Source organism: Mustela lutreola, chromosome 11 (assembly GCF_030435805.1).
Source record: "Mustela lutreola isolate mMusLut2 chromosome 11, mMusLut2.pri, whole genome shotgun sequence".
NCBI classification, from domain to species: domain Eukaryota; kingdom Metazoa; phylum Chordata; class Mammalia; order Carnivora; family Mustelidae; genus Mustela; species Mustela lutreola.
The window spans coordinates 40717858-40736064 of NC_081300.1; the positions used below are offsets into that span (position 1 = coordinate 40717858).

Consider the following 18207-nt stretch of genomic DNA (forward strand, 5'->3'; position numbering starts at 1 on the left):
CAGAGAGAGAGAGGAGGCAGCAGGCTCCCCCGTGGAGCAGAGAGCCCCATGCAGGGCTCGATCCTAGGACCCTGGGATTCATGACCTGAGCCAAAGACAGAGGCTTTAACCCACTGAGCCACCCAGGAGCCCCTGTTTTATGGTTTTAACATGCAATTCTCTAATTTTTTAAAATATACTTTGTAGGCTTTGAGATTCCTCTATTGTAAAATGCCTGCTCAAGCTCTGCCCATTTTTCTTTCTATTGAGGTTTCTGTCATGTTCCCATTGATATGTGGGAGTTCCGTGCATGTTCTAGATACTATTCCCTTGTCTGGGTTAATCATACCTAATGTCTTACCCAATCTGTCATCTGTGTCTTACCTTTATTCATGGTGTCCTTTGTTGAATAGAGAGCCTGACTTTAATGTAATCAACTATATCTTATTTTATTATTATTCCTATTTGATATATGCTTTTGGGGTATCATTTCAAATATCTTTCTCTATCTCTGGGTCACTTATTCTCCTACATCATCTTCTGTGGACTTTATGTCTTTGTCACCACAGGAAACTTTAAGCCATCTGGAGGCTGCATTGTATGTGGTGTTTAGTTTTATTTTTCTCCAATAATGATTCAGTTTTCCTAATGCCACCACTAAATAATTTCTCTTCTTCTCAGTGCTGTGTATTGTCCCCATTTTATCAGATACTAAGTTCTCACTTATGCACTGGTCTCTTTCTGAGTTCTAAGTTAATATTCATCAGCATATTTATCTGGTTTTGTGTCAAAAAAAAACACACTAGAAGTTCTCACATTTTAACAAATATGCTCATTCACGTCCATCATGCATGAGTTCCGATGAGGAACTCTCATCCGACTAAATTTGATCCAAGACCTCATTTTAACAGGCCAATACATATTAAAAATAGAGAAAGGAAAACAAAGAATTACTGATTAAAAGAATGCTCCAGCATTACTCATTTATTCACTCATTTACTTGATCATACAACAAATATTTATTTGGTGTCTATGGGCAGGGATTCATGATGGATAGAGCTGGAGATACAAGGCTGAGCCCAAAAAAGCAAGTTGCTGAAGTCATGAAACCCTACACTCTTCAATGAGAAACAAACATTCGTCAAATAATTATCCAAAAAAATTAACGTTGTAATTGTGACAAGTACTCTGAACAAGTTTAATGAAGAAGGCTTGACCTCATAGACAGATTTGACCTGGGAGAGGAGAAAATCAAAGATAATATTTGTAGGGTAGACAGGAGGTTACCAGGCTGAAGAGATGGAAGAAAGTTCCAGGTTGTGGAAAGAGCATGTACAAAGCACCTATGGTAGAAAGGACCTGAGTGCAAAGGTCTGAAAAAAATTCAGGTGTGTTTGTGTCTTAATATTTAGAAGTCAGAGCAGAAGGAGCTAGACACGGAGAACACATGGGCACAGCCAGCAAGAGAAGAAGAAAACAGGACACATTGATGGCAGAGAAGCCAAGAGCAAGTATGCTCTAGGCTAGGCGATCTCACAGAACAGTGTATTTCTTGTCCCTTGGTCCTTTTAAGAAGTGGGTAACATTTCAGAATCCATGAAGAGATTGAACACAGGATGTTTATATCAGTCTTATAGAGTACTGTTTATACATCATTTTTTACTTAACTTGAGGTTAATCTCTTTTCTTTTACAAAGGAGTCAGCAGGATGTGTATATCTCAATGGAGTGTCCTTCTTGTCCTACCCATTTATTTTATTTTTCCCTACACACTTCCCTGTCTTGTTCACCACAGCATTCCCAACGCCGAGAACAATGCCAGAGACATAGTAGGTTCTCAGTAAATACTTGTCAAATGAGTTAATTTGTGAAGCAAACAAATGAAGATTTGTTGTTTTACATTTTTGTATATTTGTTCATAGCACTCGTGATATCCATATATCAATAGCATCTATTAAAGGCGGAACAGGTGTCATAGATGGTCTCTGGTCATGCTCAACGCAATTGCCTCAAAATTCTTTCATTGGCTTATTTCTATTAAGGGCTTATTAAGTCAAAAGTACTGTAGTAAGAATTAATTTGCAATTTATTTCACACTCTATCCCTTATTCTGTTCAAAAATATGCTTTGAAATGTCATAGAAGTTGAGTTTGATTATTACACTATGCTTTATTGAGCCCGATTTTGAAAAGAGAACACCAAAGATATACGGACAGCATGAAAAAAATAAAAATGTTATTTATCGGACAATAACATTTAAAAAAACTTTTCTCCCATTACATAAAAGGATTCTTTTTAAGGACAAAAAGGTCTAAATTTTTAGAAAGGGCACCACTAGCATAGACTGTGGCTTCTCACTGTAGAGTTACGTACTTGATCCACTTGGGTCAGACCAGGTCTGGGGTTTATGTTGAAGGGAAGGGGGTTGAGAGACTTAGCCCTGGAGTTCAGCCCTAGATCAGGGTCTGAGGTGGATGCTGGAAGAACAAGAACCAGGCAGCTGTGGTAGAGATGAGATTGGGTGGGGAGGGGGGTGGGTTATAGGGATATGGTAGTACAGGAGGGATACCCAAACTAATTAGCACTTAGGGAGCACTTAGGACATCCTAGGTGTATTCTTTGCCTTTGGGTTCCATTCTGTGTCCTTACCCCATCCCAAGATAGATTTGCCCTGAGGGTCTCCTGTGCACATTGACCCTCCTTCCCAGGCTCCAGTAGAGGGAAGGCTGGCAGAAATCATACAGTTTGGGAAAAGATGTCTCTATGTACACTTCAGTGAGTAACTGGGCTTTTTTGGTCACCATTAACAGGCTTGATTTCTGGTTTTTGAAATTCGAAAACTGTGAAACTAGTCAACATAGTTATGCCCTCCTGGACCTGGGGTGGCTGTTTGTTCATCTCTTTAAGGACAACTCTGATTTTGATTTCCTATGTGGAAATAAACAGCTAACCTTTTCCAAAAATCAGTCCCATGAAATCAAAGTAGTTTAATTTTAGAAGTAGAAGTTACCATAGACAGCATCCAGTGTTACTTTAATTACATTACTTAAGTGGGACTTCCTTTAAGTGAAGGGTAGGGCAGAGGGAGAAGCACACTTCCCTCTGAGCAGGGAGCCTCGTGCGGGACTCCATCCCAGGACCCTGAGATCACGAGCCAAAGGCAGAGGCTTAACCAACTGAGCTACCCAGGAATCCCCCAAAAGACATTCTTTATATATATATATAATTATATATATCTATGCAATTTTTAAATATATATATAATTATATATAAACATATAATTTTTAAAAGATTATTTATTTATTTATTCATTTGACAGACAGAGATCACAAGAACGCAGAGAGGCAGGCAGAGAGAGAGGGAAGCAGTCTCCCTGCCCAGCGGAAAGCCCAATTTGAGGCTTGATCCCAGGACCGTGAAAGCACGACCTGAGCCAAAAGCAGAGGCCTTAACCCACTCAGCCACCCAGGCGCCACCCCTCCCAAAACACTGTTACCAAAAAAATTCTTCTATACTCATTTCATTGTCTTTTCAAATTTATACCTGATATTTCAAAAATGTATAATAGAGGAATCCATTTCAGTGACCATTTAGTCTAATCTAAATATATTAAATAAATTAGGCCACTTGTCTAGAGGAAGTCCCTTATATTTCGTTTCTTTTTTAAAAGAAAAAAAGTCACAATACCCCCATCACCATTTTAATAGCCTCAATTAGATACTTCGTGTGAAAGATGAAAATAATATCTAAGATGAATTCTTTTCAGATTGCTCTTCCACCCATTTCTGGAATGAGGAAAAACGTAAGCTACCCTTAAGGCAATAAGGGTTAAAGGGTAGCTAAGAGTTTGGAAATATCCTATTGTCAAGGACTATGATGATAGCCTGAGTACATTCCTAGAACCTGAAACTAATTTGTTTCTCTGTCCTCTGGAGAGCTTCATGCTAGAGATCACAATGTCATTAGTACAGGATGAGGTGTGTTTATGAAATCATTGCTGGAAAAACATGGGGGTTAAAAAACATGGAAACAGAAGCATGTTAGCTATAGTCTCATGCCAATGACCCAGGCTTATTTTATGAGCAAATGTTCAATGATAAATTTTCTGGCTATGGAAATAACAGAACAGCTCATTAGGGGTCATTAATAAAACAGAGCATGGGACTAATATGTAGGATGCAAGCCATGTAGTGTTTGACCTTTGAGTTTAACTATATGGTCAATATTATAATAATTTTGGCTCTGCGTATAATGGTATAAGATGGTACACGTTTTTAAGAACTGAAATGGTGAGCGACATGGCTGGCTTTTGAAACAGGTTTCTCCAAACATCCCAGGGGAGGCAAACCAAACGAAATGGAACAGACAAATTTCTCCTTTGTGGTCCGACTTCCCTGGTTTAAGCCAGCAGTGGAAAAGAGGTGCTGGAGGATGAGTCAGAATGCCCTGTCATTGTTCTCTGGAGAGCTCAAGCAAAGTGCTTTCATATTTTAATCTTCCAAGTTAAGGCCGGAGGTAATTCATCTAGTTCAGGAGGTAATTCATCTAGTTCAAGTACGTTGCAAACCAAACATAAACAGCGTCCCATTCTTTTTCTTTTCTTTGGTGGTAGGAAAGGAAGAGAGAAATTTCTAGTAAATGTCCAGGACTTCAATTTAGGAGACAGATGTACGAAGGTCAGTGGAGGGCTTTACTTTGGGACAATGCAGGGTCTTGAAGAAGGGCGGTAGCGCACATTTAACTAACGTTAAGGATTTGAATAGATGCGTTTTCTGTTATAACTTATCCTTGACTTTTTTTTTTTTTTTTTTTTTTGTAGCCTGGAACCCCTTCATTAATTAGTTAATGTTTTTAATTTATGGTAACTTTCTTGCATCACTGCTGTATTGGCCATGGCATTTCTAAAAACAAAAACAAGACCCCCTCTCCCCCGCAAGAAAGGGTGCCACACATGAAAACCCTGTCCGAACTGCACTTGGAGATCTGCAGTCAATTTACTCTAGCAAGGAGTTCCTGGAGTTCCTTTCCAGCATGTAGGCCTCACGCAGCTGGGACAGCCCTGGCGACCCGTCCACCTCTGGCGACCCGTCCAGCTCTAGCTGTCTCTGACCTCGGAGCGGCCCGCAGAGAGGGCAGCGCGCGGGGCGGAGCCGCGGCGCGAAAGCGCGCCCAGGCCCGCGCCCCCTTCCCGCGGCCCGCCGCGCCCCGGGAGTGAGTCTTTGTACAGTCAGGGCTTCTGCTGGGCAGGGCCAGTTGCTAATCTTCCAGGCGGACACCGGGGTGGGGGGGCGGTGGCGAGATGGGGCATATAGGTGGCGTCGGCTGCTGAGAAACACCTAGCGCAGGTAAAAGGGTGGCGACGAGAGGGAGTTCCCACCTGTTGCGCTCTAAAAGAAATGAAGACTTGAGAAAATAGCAAGGAGGGGCCGATCGGTGGCTTTTAGACGCGCCTGGAGCCCCACCCTCGGCCGGAGGAAAAGCCCCTTGGGTGCGAGGCCAGCGCTCCAGAGAAAGCCAGAGGAAAAGCGCCTCTCCCCGCGCGCCACCGTCTGTGCCTCGTACTCGTCCTGCGGGGCCGGCCCAGTCTGCACTCCGGCCGCGGCCTTTGGCCCCGCCGAGCCTTCCCACCCGACCTCCGGGCGCTTCTCCGGTGACCTGTCCCCGAGTGCTCCCATGGCGTCCGCCCGCCCCGCACGCTCCCGGAGCGGAGCCCAGTGCTGGCAACTGCTGCTGACCCTCTCGGTGAGTGGCCGCCCGGCTGCCGGCTCCCGGGAGGGGGGGCTCCTCCCGATGGGGGTGCCAGAGGAAACTCGGGGGGCAGGGGTGGCTTGTGGGGTGGCGGGCAAAGTGGAGGGTAATGGGTCGCCGGCCGGTTGAACGAATGGAGTTGGAGGAATGGGGGAAGGTTGCCAGGAAGAGGTTCGCGACCTGGGCGCCGCGCTCCCGAAAGGGAGGAGAAGGGTGTCATCCGTAGATGTAATCAGCGCAGGCAGACAGAGACGCAGACGCCAGCTGCGAACGCCCAGCCAAAACCGTGGCCTCTGGGGACGAGCGGGGAGCGCGGCTCCTCCGAGCCTCTGCCATTCCCCGGGAAGGTGCGATCCGCTTCTGCCTCGGTGCCGGGTTCCGGCCACCGCGAAGGGAGCCCTGCGCGGACCCGGCGGAAAGTGCTCGCCCTTGGGTCAAAGGGAGGGGACTACGCGCCCTTCAGGGGGTTGCTCTCCGTCTGTGTGTGAGTGTGCGTAGAGGAGTGGTCTCGACGCTCGCGCCCGGAAACGGTAGATGGGCGGGCCCTAGGTGACCCTTTGTATGGTTCCCTTTGTTTGTCAGCGTGTGCGGTTGCCACCCCCTTAATTTTAAGGGAAATGTTCTTCCGAATCTCTTGTGCACAAAGGCATCTGGATTCTTCTCCTAGGCCCTCTCAGTCTAAAACTGAGAAAGAACACAGCAGCAAAGTGTTCACTCCCCAAACCTGGGAGTGAGAAGGCGTGGCCTTACTTGGGGAGGGACAGTTCCCCACGGCCGGGGGCGGGGCGGGGAAAGGCAGAACGTGCAGGAATTCGATGCCAATGGACAGACCCTGGGAGAGTTTGGGATCCGAGGTTTCCCCAAATGGACTTCCTGAGTCCCCCAGGAAGAGAAAAATTAAATAGATCAGGTGCCAGAAAGTTCTCAACCTGGTAGTGTCCTTTCTCCTTGAGTTGGAGCTCAAGTTCTCTGAGGGACAAGGGAACAAACCTGGACAACTGACAGCAGGAAGATTCCTTCTGGGAGTGCTGGAACCGGCGTGGGGGAAGGGGGGAGGGTGGGAATGAAATATTCTGATAATTTCACTACTCAACCGCTCTTAGGTTACAGGCAATTCCTTAAACTTTTACGTCATGAAATTATAGTACTGTCATTCCAATGTCTTTCTCTAGGAATTCTATGGACAAATTCCCAGGGCATATCCGTATCACAGAAAGGGCCAGGGGCACAACAATTAAGATTTTACAGTTGAGAAAACCAAAAATGGCATAGATAACGGTCACAACGTATGTAGTTGATGACAAAGAAATGACTTTGGTTAGATCCCTAATAAAGTTGCCACTTTTTAAAGCACTGGCCATTATTCTTTGAAGGAAAAGGGGTAATTAAGCAGGGACAGCAATAAGTATGAGCAATAAATAGGACTGCCTTGCCTCTGCTTACAAAACTTTCTCTGTTTGCTCTCACATCCTTTCTGGAAAAAAGACGATAAAGTGAACAAACTAAAGGTGACTTGTCTTAGCTTCAGAGTTGAATTGGCCAGAAGTGGGGTAGAAAAAAAGCTCTGGCGCTGGCTACACCCCACATCCTGCTACATTCTTGGCTGGAAGGCGTGGTGTGAGTCCTTCTAGTTGTTCTGGTGTCTGTGGGAATACCAGGGCAAAGTCCTGCCAGCCTCCGGTGGTTCTTATGCTTGTGGGCCTCAAGTGTGATGGATGTGTAAAGAGCGTTTGAGTAGAAGGTATTATTAAAGAGTGAATAATTCCTATTCACTGGGGGAACACCCTTTACATTTCCTCCTCTCCGTGCACCCAATTAATCCTTCACCATTCCACAAATCAGCTTCTCTCTGCTTCCTAATACAGCCTTACCTCACATGGGTCTTAACCACTTGAACTCTGGTTTCTACCTAAACACCTAAGGAGGCTGCTCACTCTCTAAGGTCATAAGGGATCTCCGCTGCCGAATAGAAACCATTCCTTGCACAGTTCCACCTTGTAGCTTGTGCCTTTATTGAAATTCACTCCCCCTTTCTTTTCTTTTGACCTTCCTGTCCCTGACTACTCAGAATCAGACTCCCTATTCTAAGTCCTGTCCAAGAAATATCATTACAGGTGCCTCCTTAAATGAAATTTATTTTGTTAGTTGGGATGTCTTCATTGAACAATACCTCTTTATATCTACCTAGTATGATGTGGGACACAGCAGTTATTATCTTCTCAAACAATGTTGCTTTTCTTCTCATAATATCCTGTAATTCAGTGACTGACACTACTATACACCTTGTTGCTCAGGTAGGATGTCTGGAAGCTGCTTGCTTTTCCTTCCTCACTGCTCCCCTCATTAAGAGAGTATCATTAAGTCCCATTAAATCTACATTCAGAAATATCTTATGGATATCTTTGCTTCTATCCGTCACCTCTGCTATTACTTTTTGCTATTACAGGGAATGTCATAGTGAATAAACTTGTGTATATATGGGATTTCATGTATGGGCAGATGTATGAATGAATAGAATAGATTACCAGAAGTAGGATTGCCAGATACAAGTATAAATGACTCTCTACTTTGGTAGATATTACTAGCTCCTTCACCCCTCCATAAAGGTTGTACATGACTAGATGGAAGGCTATTTTATAATGGATGGCACATCACATCATTGAGGATACATAGAGAGTATTATATATGTAATATATATATTATGCATAGTATACTAATATACTATACTAGTTATTATATTATATTGATATAGTATAGGATTATAGTATAGTACTATACTATGTATAATATACTGTATTATATAGCATGTTATATTATACTGTATTATAATTTGTATATAGTATGAGACTACTTGATCTAGGCAGACATTTAGCAAAAGATAAGGTTGAACCAGTAACTCATGCAGAACACAGAGAAATCTAAACAGATGGAAGGTTTGTGTAACACATACCATATACTTAATAAAAGAAAACATGGAAAATTCCTATTTAAGTTTGGAGTCAAGAAGGGGTATCTATGGTTAACGTGGCTTAGATTTCAAAAGCCGTTTATTAATATTGAGAAAACAAATTATGTTAAATTATAACCATTAATATAAATATATTATAAATATTATAAACAATATAAATCAATTATATTAAGGCACACACACACTTGTCCATGGCAAAAAACCCAAACCAAACAAAAATATTATAAATAAGTCAAAGAGGTAATTGAAATTGGAAAAAAAATTGTGGATCATATTTTTAAAAGGCTAATATATGAGTATATAAAGAGCTCTTATAAATCAAATAGTCCAACATGAACATTGATATGAAAAAGTCCCATAAAGTTATAAAAATGGCCCATAAAAATATTTCAGCCTCACTCATAATAAGAAAAGATGTAGTTAAACTTCAACAACATGTTCCTCCTTTGGCAAACATCCAAAAGTTTGACAACAGGCAGCATGGGCAAGAATGTGGTGAAATCGGAACTCCTATAAATTGTTGGTGAGTGTAACAAAGTTACATTTATGGACTGTATACAGTTACAACAAATCCAAACAGAAACTGTTTTACTTCCTTTTCAGCTGTTTTTTTTTAAAAGATTTTATTTATTAATTTATTTGACAGAGAGAGAGATCACAAGTAGGCAGAGAGGCAGGAGGGGTGGGGGTGGGAAGCAGGCTCCCTGCTGAGCAGAGAGCCCTAGGCGGGCTTGATCCCAGGACCCTGAGACCATGACCTGAGCCCAAGGCAGTGGCTTAACCCACTGAGCCACCCAGGCGCCCCTCCTTTTCAGTTTTTTTTTTTTTTTTTTAAGATTTTATTTATTTATTTGACAGAGGGAGATCACAAGTAGGCAGAGAGGCAGGCAGAGAGAGAGAGGAGGAAGCAGGCTCCCCGCCGAGCAGAGAGCCCGATGTGGGGCTCGATCCCAGGACCCTGAGATCATGACCTGAGCCGAAGGCAGAGGCTTTAACCCACTGAGCCACCCAGGCGCCCCTCCTTTTCAGTTTTTAATGCATCTAATATCTTTCTGCATATTCATATATAATACTGCAGTTATGAGTATAATTATGAGACTTCATGGATTTTTTAAATACCTGCTAGGTCTAATATCCTTTCATAGCTTTTCTTTTTCATAATTTTCCCATATATTCTTAGGTTTTTAATTTTGCCTTATGATCTTTTAAATCAGCTTGTGTAGTTCCAGAAAAGATGCTGTTAAGACTTTTATTGACATCATGAAATTTATAATTTAACTTAGTGGAAATTGATATATTTATGTTGATTTTCTTTTTCTATACAAAATAATGATACATCTTTTTTCTTGTCTGAGTCTACCTTCCTGTCCTTCAGAAATGTTTTCAGATTTTTCTCAAGTAGGCTTCACATGTTTCTTGTTTTTTACTCCTGGCTTTTTAACTTTTTATTGCTCTTGAAAATGATTCATTCTCTTTCATTATATTATTTGACTTGTATTTATGTGTATAAAGACTAATGATTTCTGTATTCTAATAGTTGTTCCTGCTCCCTTACTGAAGTTCTTTATTGTTTTATAGTAATTTACTAGTTGATTTATTTGAGTTTTCAATTAGTCCTATCAAATGCAAATAGAGATTCTTTTTTTTACTTCTTCCTTTCCAGTCCATATGTCATCTAATATTTCTCTCTTACCTAATATATTTTAATGTAAAGTTAACTATAAATGATGACCTTGGAAAGTCCATGTTATTTCTTAGTTTAGTGGGGCTGTTGCTAATGCTTTCCCATAGATGTTGTGATTATAACAAAATATAATATAAAACAATCACATTACAGAAGTACTTATTAACTCCTGGGGGGCTTTTTTTTTTTTTTTTTTTTTTAATCTAAGGGTTATTATTGCATTTGGTCAAATGTCTTTCAGCATCTGTGGTAATGATTACACATGCCAGGCCTTCTTTAAACTAATCAGTGGCTCGAGGTTCCCAGACCAAGCAAATAAGGTGACAGATCCATTCAAGGACTGGTTTATCTCAGGCTCTCTCTACAGCAACGTTTTCCATTTGGGGGTCCCAGATTAATGTGTGCAGCTCTTCTCTTAGATCTTAGGCAGGCCTGTGCTTCGATTTCCTTCTCTTTTATTGAGGCCAAACAACCAGCGTCCAGTCTTCTTAGATCAGAAGTTGCACCTGATCACTACTCCCTGTTTGAGTTTGATCCCCAATTTCTGCCTAGTAATTCTTTGCTAGATGGTTTAGGAGGGTTAACAACAACAACAACAAAAAAAATCCATCATTTTTCGTTTTGCATTTTTTCCCCTCGAATGATCTAGCTGCTATTGTTGGAAGTGAGAATCATTCTCCTGATCCATTCTCCACACTGCTCAGACCCCCCTTACTCTGATAGGAAGCTGCTTATGTCATGTATTCGCTTAAAGCAAATCTTTGGTTTCTTATTATCTTTAGAGAAAAAAAAGATCCACATACTTTGTTAACACTATTCATAATTTACCCCACACCTGCCTGTCTGAATCCATTTTCTTTTATTTCTTTTTTAAGATTTTATTTTTAAGTGATCTCTACACCCAAAGTGGGGCTCGAACTCACACGAGTTCAAAAGTCGCATGCTTTACCAAATGAGCCAGCCAGGCACCCCTGAATCCATTTAAATTTTGTCCCTCTTGTGCTATGAGTATCAGGCTTTTAAGATGTTCTCAGATCTGTGTCATCTCTGGGCTTCAGATATGCCGTTTCTGTATCTGGACCAGAGAAGCTCTGCCCCTCTTGACATGGCTACAGTACAGCCGCTCTTGAGGTAACCTCACCTAGCTCTTACACCATGAAACTAGCTCCCCCTGCTATCCTATCACTCTAGACCTCTCCAGCAGAGCATTTATCCTACTTTATTGAAATTACGACTATGTCTTATCCTTGAAGTGAATGTTTCATGAGGATCATTGTTACTGCTCTGTGTCTGGTACACAGTACACATTCAGTAAATATTAGTTAAATTCATGAATGAATGGATGTCCAGGATGCTGTTCTCTAAAGTCTTGAATTAATCCAGCCATTTTTCACTTCTCTGCTGTTTTCATCTTAGTCCAAGTCACCATCCTCCCCCCTTTCACATTTCTGCTGGAACCTCCCAACTGGTCTTCTTGCTTCTGCTCTTGCTTCTCTGTAGTCTGTTCTCATGTGGCCACCAGAATGAGTCTGTGTAAATGCTCACCACATTATGCAGCTCCACAGCTTTTAAACCTATGGTTGCTTCTCTTTGTACTCAGAATAAAATCTACATGCCTATTATGGCCCTTTAGACTATATGTGATATGCCCATGCCTGTCCCTTTAAAATCACCTTGTATCACTTCACCTCACTGTGCTTTCCTACCATGACTCCCTTTTTGTTCCTCTAATACACCAGGTAAAATCCTCTTTCAGGGTCTTTGTTCTGGCTTTTCTTCCACCTGGAAGACTTCCCAGTTAGTGAACTGGTTTGCTTCCTCATTTCATTCAGGCTTCTGGTCTTCCCTTTGTCACCTTTTCTCCCTGCTTTATTTTTCTTGTAACATATATCTCCTGGCTTTATATGATCTTTGTGCATTTATTTTTTGTCTCATTATAAAGTAATCCCCATGAGTTCAAGGACTTTGCTTTGTTCACTGTTGAGCACTGCCTTGTACCTAGAATGCAACCAGTAAATGTTGGTTGGATGAAGAAGTAGATGCATGCTTTCAATCACCCTGAGTTGGACTTGTCACACATCTCGCTTTACTCCTGTTCTAAGATGATACGGCTAGTGAATGTTCTTCTCATCTTTTAATATCCAATCCAATAGTCTCTTCACCATGTCCACACCTAATTTCCAAGTGACATGTAATCACTGCCTTGCCTGATCCTCCGTATATAACTTAAATTGGATAATTAAATGTATATTGGAATGTGTAGTAGAAATAAAACGTGTGTATTAGGAATGAAATTTTAATCCAAATTTTTGATTTTTTAAATTTGTGTTTATAGACTTCATAAATACAGTGTAAATGCTAGTCAGCTATCTTGCTTTTGGTCAAAAGCTTTTGCAAAACTGTAGAACTGTGAATCTTTCAGAAGTGTGCATTATACAGTTTTAGAACAGAATTAAATTTCACTGTGTTCAAATATATATTATATTGGAATTGGTTACCACAAATCACTAATGCATTTCAAAAATTTTAAGTGAAATATTTTGTAAAATGACCTCACTGGTCACCTATGAGAAGATGCGCCTTCAACATAAATTCGTATTTCAAAGTTATGTGCTTGTTTGTGTGGATCATGATAAATAATCTCCAAGTCGCTCCATGAAACGAGTTGATGCTTCTCTTTAAAGCATTGGGTTTTCATTTAATATATTATTGATTTGGTACCATGGTTCATAGGCAATTGACTATTAATTGAAGCTGTTTGCTGACTCTGTAAATTTGTTTTTGTTTTTCCTAGTCATATACCTGTGCTGCCTACCTAAGTTTTTAGTGCTCTCACATTGGTTCTCATTCAGTCCTCCAGAGACTCATTACATTAGTGAATTAATTTACTATTAACTCCTTTTTACAGAATAGGAAACAAAAGCCAAGAGGGTAAGGAATTTTTGGAGTTTACATGCTTTGTGAAGGAGGGAGCCTTCACTCTTGGCCTGTATTTTATCCTTCCTCATCAGACAATTTTGTTCTGATTTCTGCTGCAGTGTATTTTTTTTTAAGATTTTATTTATTTATTTGACAGACAGAGATCATAAGTAGGCAGAGAGGCAGGCAGAGAGAGAAAGGGAGGCAGGCTCCCTGCTGAGTAGAGAGCCTTATGCAGGGCTGGATCCCAAGACTCTGAGATCATGACTGGAGCCAAAGGCAGAGGCTTTAATGCACTGAGCCACCCAGGCGCCCCTGCAATGTATGTTTTTAAATTTTATTTTGCTAGTTGTATAAACTAATTTATAATTATACCAACTTCTAATTTATATAAACTATGTCTACATTAAGAAGATCTTTTTTTAATGCATAATTACTGATTTGATGTTTTAGATCTTAACATTTGCCTGTGACGCCTGCAAAAAAGTCATACTACATGTTCCCTCCCAACTAGATGCTGAGAAATTTGTTGGTAGAGGTAAGAAACTGCTAAACTGTAAAATAAATCTTATTTGGTATGATCTTGTAAAATTAGTGTCATTTTTAAAAGAATAGCTGCATTGGAATTAATAGTTATAACTAATATATTATCATTTGTAATACATGTAATGTCATTCCAATAGAAGGAATATTGTCCTTTACTGAAAAACATGATTATATGAAGTATATAAAAAGATTTAGTTTGAGCAATAAATAATTATTAATATTTCTGCTACATGGGGGTGAAGGTATATGTTATTACATACTTCTATGAAATTGAGAAGTAGTATTGAATCTATTTCTTGAGTTTAAAGGTAGTTGTTTTTGGATTTTAATCATAAAACATTTTGGCATTTTCCTGATATATAATTCCACAAATGCTTCTTATCAACTATTACTTATTTTTTTTTTGAAAGAGAGAGAGAAAGAGGGAGAGGGAGTAGGGTAAAGGGGCAGAGGGAGAGGGAGAGAGAGAATCTAAGGCAGACTCCGCTCAGCATGGGGCCTGACACCAGGCTCGATCCCACAACCCTGAGATCATGATCTGAGCTGAAATCAAAGCACACTAAACCACCTGAGCCACTCAGACACCCCATGTCAATTAATTTTTCTCATATAACTCAAATGTGCAAGGAAAGAGCAGACCAGTGAGAACCCAGAATATAATGACTCTAACAATAGATGCAAAAGGTTAAGAAATATTTTAATTTAATAACTGCTGATTGATGTTCTAGATTCTAAGTTTTCTCAGGTGTTTCTCTATAGGTAACTTCAGTTAATAAAGAATAACTTCTTTTGGTATTGGTTTACCTGTTCAAACACTGAAACTCACATGCTTTTATTTTAGGACAAATGTCTCTTTAAAAATAAAAAAAAGAGTAAAGTAGGTATTAGAAGTGATGTATGTGTTTATGCACAATTTAATTAACCATGTAGTTTCATATACACTTTCAAAAAATACAACATTTACAAGTATCAGTGTAATTTTAAGTTTTTGGCTCCCCACCCCAACAAATGCATAGATTGCTGGTAGCACTATATATTGTTTCATTTTACTTTACAAATGATTGCTGTGTGTATTTCCTACAGTTAACCTGAAGGAGTGCTTTAAATCTGCAAATCTAATTCATTCAAGTGATCCTGATTTCCAAATTTTAGAAGACGGTTCCATCTATGCAACAAATGCCATTCTTTTGTCGTCTGAGGAGAGAAGTTTTACCATATTACTTTACAACACTGAGAACCATGAAGAAAGGAAGCTGCATGTTCTTTTACAGCATCAAACAAAGGTACACCAAACTATAAAGATGATGTATAGTGAGTTGTTTTCTGCAGGTGTAACATTACCAGGGAAGATGTGAAATCAGAGAGGATGTGGGATAGTTTAGCTTGATGAAGAATGGAAACCATCATGCAACATAACAGTGTTCAAATCGTGGAAAAAGGTCTAACCTCATCAGTTATTCTAGGTTGTCATTGCTTTTCATATGGGACAGGAACAGAGAACTTGGGCGGCTACAGCATGGGAACTTGAGATTGGACACAAAGAAGGATTTCTTAATCTTTCCTGTAGAATAGATTTCTAAAACAAATTTTGAAACTCTGCCTCTGGAGGTCTATATGTATCTTAGACAGCACAATTTGTAGTCTTAAAAAGTAGATGACTATTTTAGGTTGAGGTTCAGACCTCATGCCTTACTTATGGGACTCTGACACCAAAGATCCAGATGATTTCTATTCAATCATCGGCCATTATTCACTGCAGTAGCTTGAGAATTGTCACCATTTTTCTCTCCTCATTCTGACACAGATCTCTCTCTTGGTCCGTGGCTCTTCTTAGCTGCTGGTGAGTGGAAGGTGCATATGCTAGATTTAGAGGGTCACTCACTTAATTTCTCTTCCTTGCATCTCTTGCCCTCCCATGGTTTTGCATGGCAATATGGCAACAGTAATGTTGATTTTGTTTTTGTTTTTTAATTTTGCTTCTAGGCTTCCAATTCCATCTTTCTTTCTTCCATGTTCATACCAAGTTATTTTCTCTAGAGGATTGATGTGATAATAGTTAGGACCGCTATTTCTTTGTTATCTTTTTGCAGTGTTGACATTTAGTTTGGTTTTCCACCATGGTCTTAAACCTTTCCAGTTAATCCTCCTAAGAGAGAGGTCAGAATTTCGGGGTTTGTCAATAAAGTAATCATTGACTTTATTATTTTTTTCCTGTGTTCTAAATTGAGGTATTAAAGAAGAGGCATTCTAAAGAAAAAGTTCTAAGACGTGCCAAGAGAAGATGGGCTCCTATTCCTTGTTCAATGCAGGAGAATTCCTTGGGTCCTTTCCCACTTTTTCTTCAACAGGTACAGTTTATTGTCCTTTCACTGTGGACTTTTATAGTTTCCATTTTTTTTTAAATTTGGACAATGAATATGCAGTTATTTTAAAATCAGTTCTGTCCAAATACATGTGTGAGTATATGTATTGTATGTTTGAATAAATGGGTATAAATACATATCTTTATGCCAGCATATACTTTTTTTGCAGTTTTAGTCATGCAAAATCCATATATGAAATTGTAAAACCCACCTAGCACTCTCAAACACATGGTTCCTTAATGAATTTTCATATTAGCACGCATGTCATTTGGACATAGCCTAGAAACCCCAAACATCTTCTGTAATAGAAGAAATTACTGTGAAGGGCAAAAGACACAAACTTCCTTTCTATTGTTTATCCCCAAGTCCACTACTAAAATCATACTGGATCCTTTCTCTCTTTTTAACTTTTAGTAGCAACCTCAGCAAATCTTTCCTTCTTCCTCTAGCCATTGCCATGGCCATTCAGTCCTTGACTTGGGTTTCTTTTCTCTCAGTTCTTGAAATTTGAGAGAGAACTCTTTTTTATATCCCACTGACAAATTTAATACAGCTGAGAGAAGAGCATATAGAAGTTGGGAAAGACATTATTTGAAAATAATTGTGCGTCATCCTGACATATAGTCAAGATATTACTAAAAGGATCAAAACAATTTGGGAAAAAATTTCAAGTACCAGAATATCACACTTGCCAGGATATTATGTTATTCGTATTCTCACTCCCTTCCACTCCCCCTTTCAGCTCAGCTTCAATAATAAAAAAGATGCTGACAAATAATAGAAACTAATTAAAGAAAGCATTTCCCATGGTTTTTGCCCTGTAGACAGTAACTTTAAACCTAGCAATTCAGATATTATGTATAATAAAAATTTAAGCTTAAAAAAATTGATGAAAGCATAGTTTTTCATACTCAGAATACTTTGTTTTCTCAGACAGTTAAAGTCTTAAATGTTTGGTCCACATAGGTAACATTTAGCCTTTAAAGTATTTCTCAGTTATTCTGGAAAACTGACACTACTACATTGTTTTCCTCATGCCTTGCTCTTGAAATTTCTTAATCATTAACCTTCCTTACTCTATTGCTGTTTTTTTATTCATACATGATAGTAAATTAAAGGGGTAATTGCTTATTACAACAAAATGGCAGTGTGATTGCATAAATATATAGAGATGAAAGTTATACTAAAATAAACATTTGTCTCTTAACATCTACTTTCTAGATTCAATCTGACACTGCACAAAACTACACTATATTCTATTCCATAAGAGGACCTGGGGTGGATCGAGAGCCTATGAATTTGTTTTATGTGGAGAGAGATACTGGAAACCTGTATTGTACTCGTCCTGTAGATCGTGAGGAGTATGAATCCTTTGAGGTAAAGTCTGAAGTTTATGTATCGTATTAGTCATTGTTAAGTTTGGCTGTTTCCTCTCCCATTCTGAATTCATTTATCTTTTTCTATTCTCTGAGCTTGTTGTCTATGCTGTGGCTACATCTGATAACACAGACCTGGAGCAAAAAGAGTTTTATAGAATAAAGAGCATTAGATTCTTAGATTGGTCTTAGTATGATAGTTTAATTTTTTAAAAAAAGATTTTCTTTCTTTCTTTCTTTTTTCTTTCTCTTTCTTTCTTTCTTTCTTTCTTTCTTTCTTTCTTTCTTTCTTTCTTTCTTTCTTTTCTCCCTGAGTGGGGAGAGAGGCAGAGGGGGAGAGAGAAGGAGAGAGAAAAAATCTCAAGCAGAATCTGTGCTGAGCACAGAGCCCCTAGAGGGCTTCATCTCAGGACCCTGACTGAGATCATGGCCTGAGCTAAAACCAAGAGTCTGATACTAACTGGTTGAACTACCCAGGTGTCCCTAGGATTGAATAAATTAGGTTTGGAATTGCTATAAGAATGCCTTCTAAGTACCTGTGATGTTTTGCTTTCTCTGAGAGCAGTTATGAGAAAAATTGGAATTGAAATTCACATTATGAAATTAAAAGAAATATATTGCATTC

The 18207-nt window shown here is 39.6% G+C and overlaps 1 protein-coding gene across 4 annotated transcripts in view; it reads left to right on the top strand.

Moving 5' to 3' along the window:
- Positions 1–5140: 5140 nt before the first annotated feature.
- The window catches only part of DSC2 (desmocollin 2), a 35527-nt gene continuing 22460 nt past the window's right edge, over positions 5141–18207 (top strand). For 2 of the 4 annotated variants that reach the window (XM_059139810.1, XM_059139812.1), the window contains exons 1-5: positions 5142–5720; positions 13751–13835; positions 14927–15126; positions 16072–16191; positions 17428–17583. In XM_059139810.1, the coding sequence (XP_058995793.1) occupies positions 5652–5720; positions 13751–13835; positions 14927–15126; positions 16072–16191; positions 17428–17583 (630 nt within the window). In that variant the 5' untranslated portion in view covers positions 5142–5651. Of the gene's footprint in view, positions 5721–13750; positions 13836–14926; positions 15127–16071; positions 16192–17427; positions 17584–18207 lie in introns of all 4 variants that reach the window. The other 2 variants (XM_059139811.1, XM_059139813.1) reach the window with 2 other exon arrangements.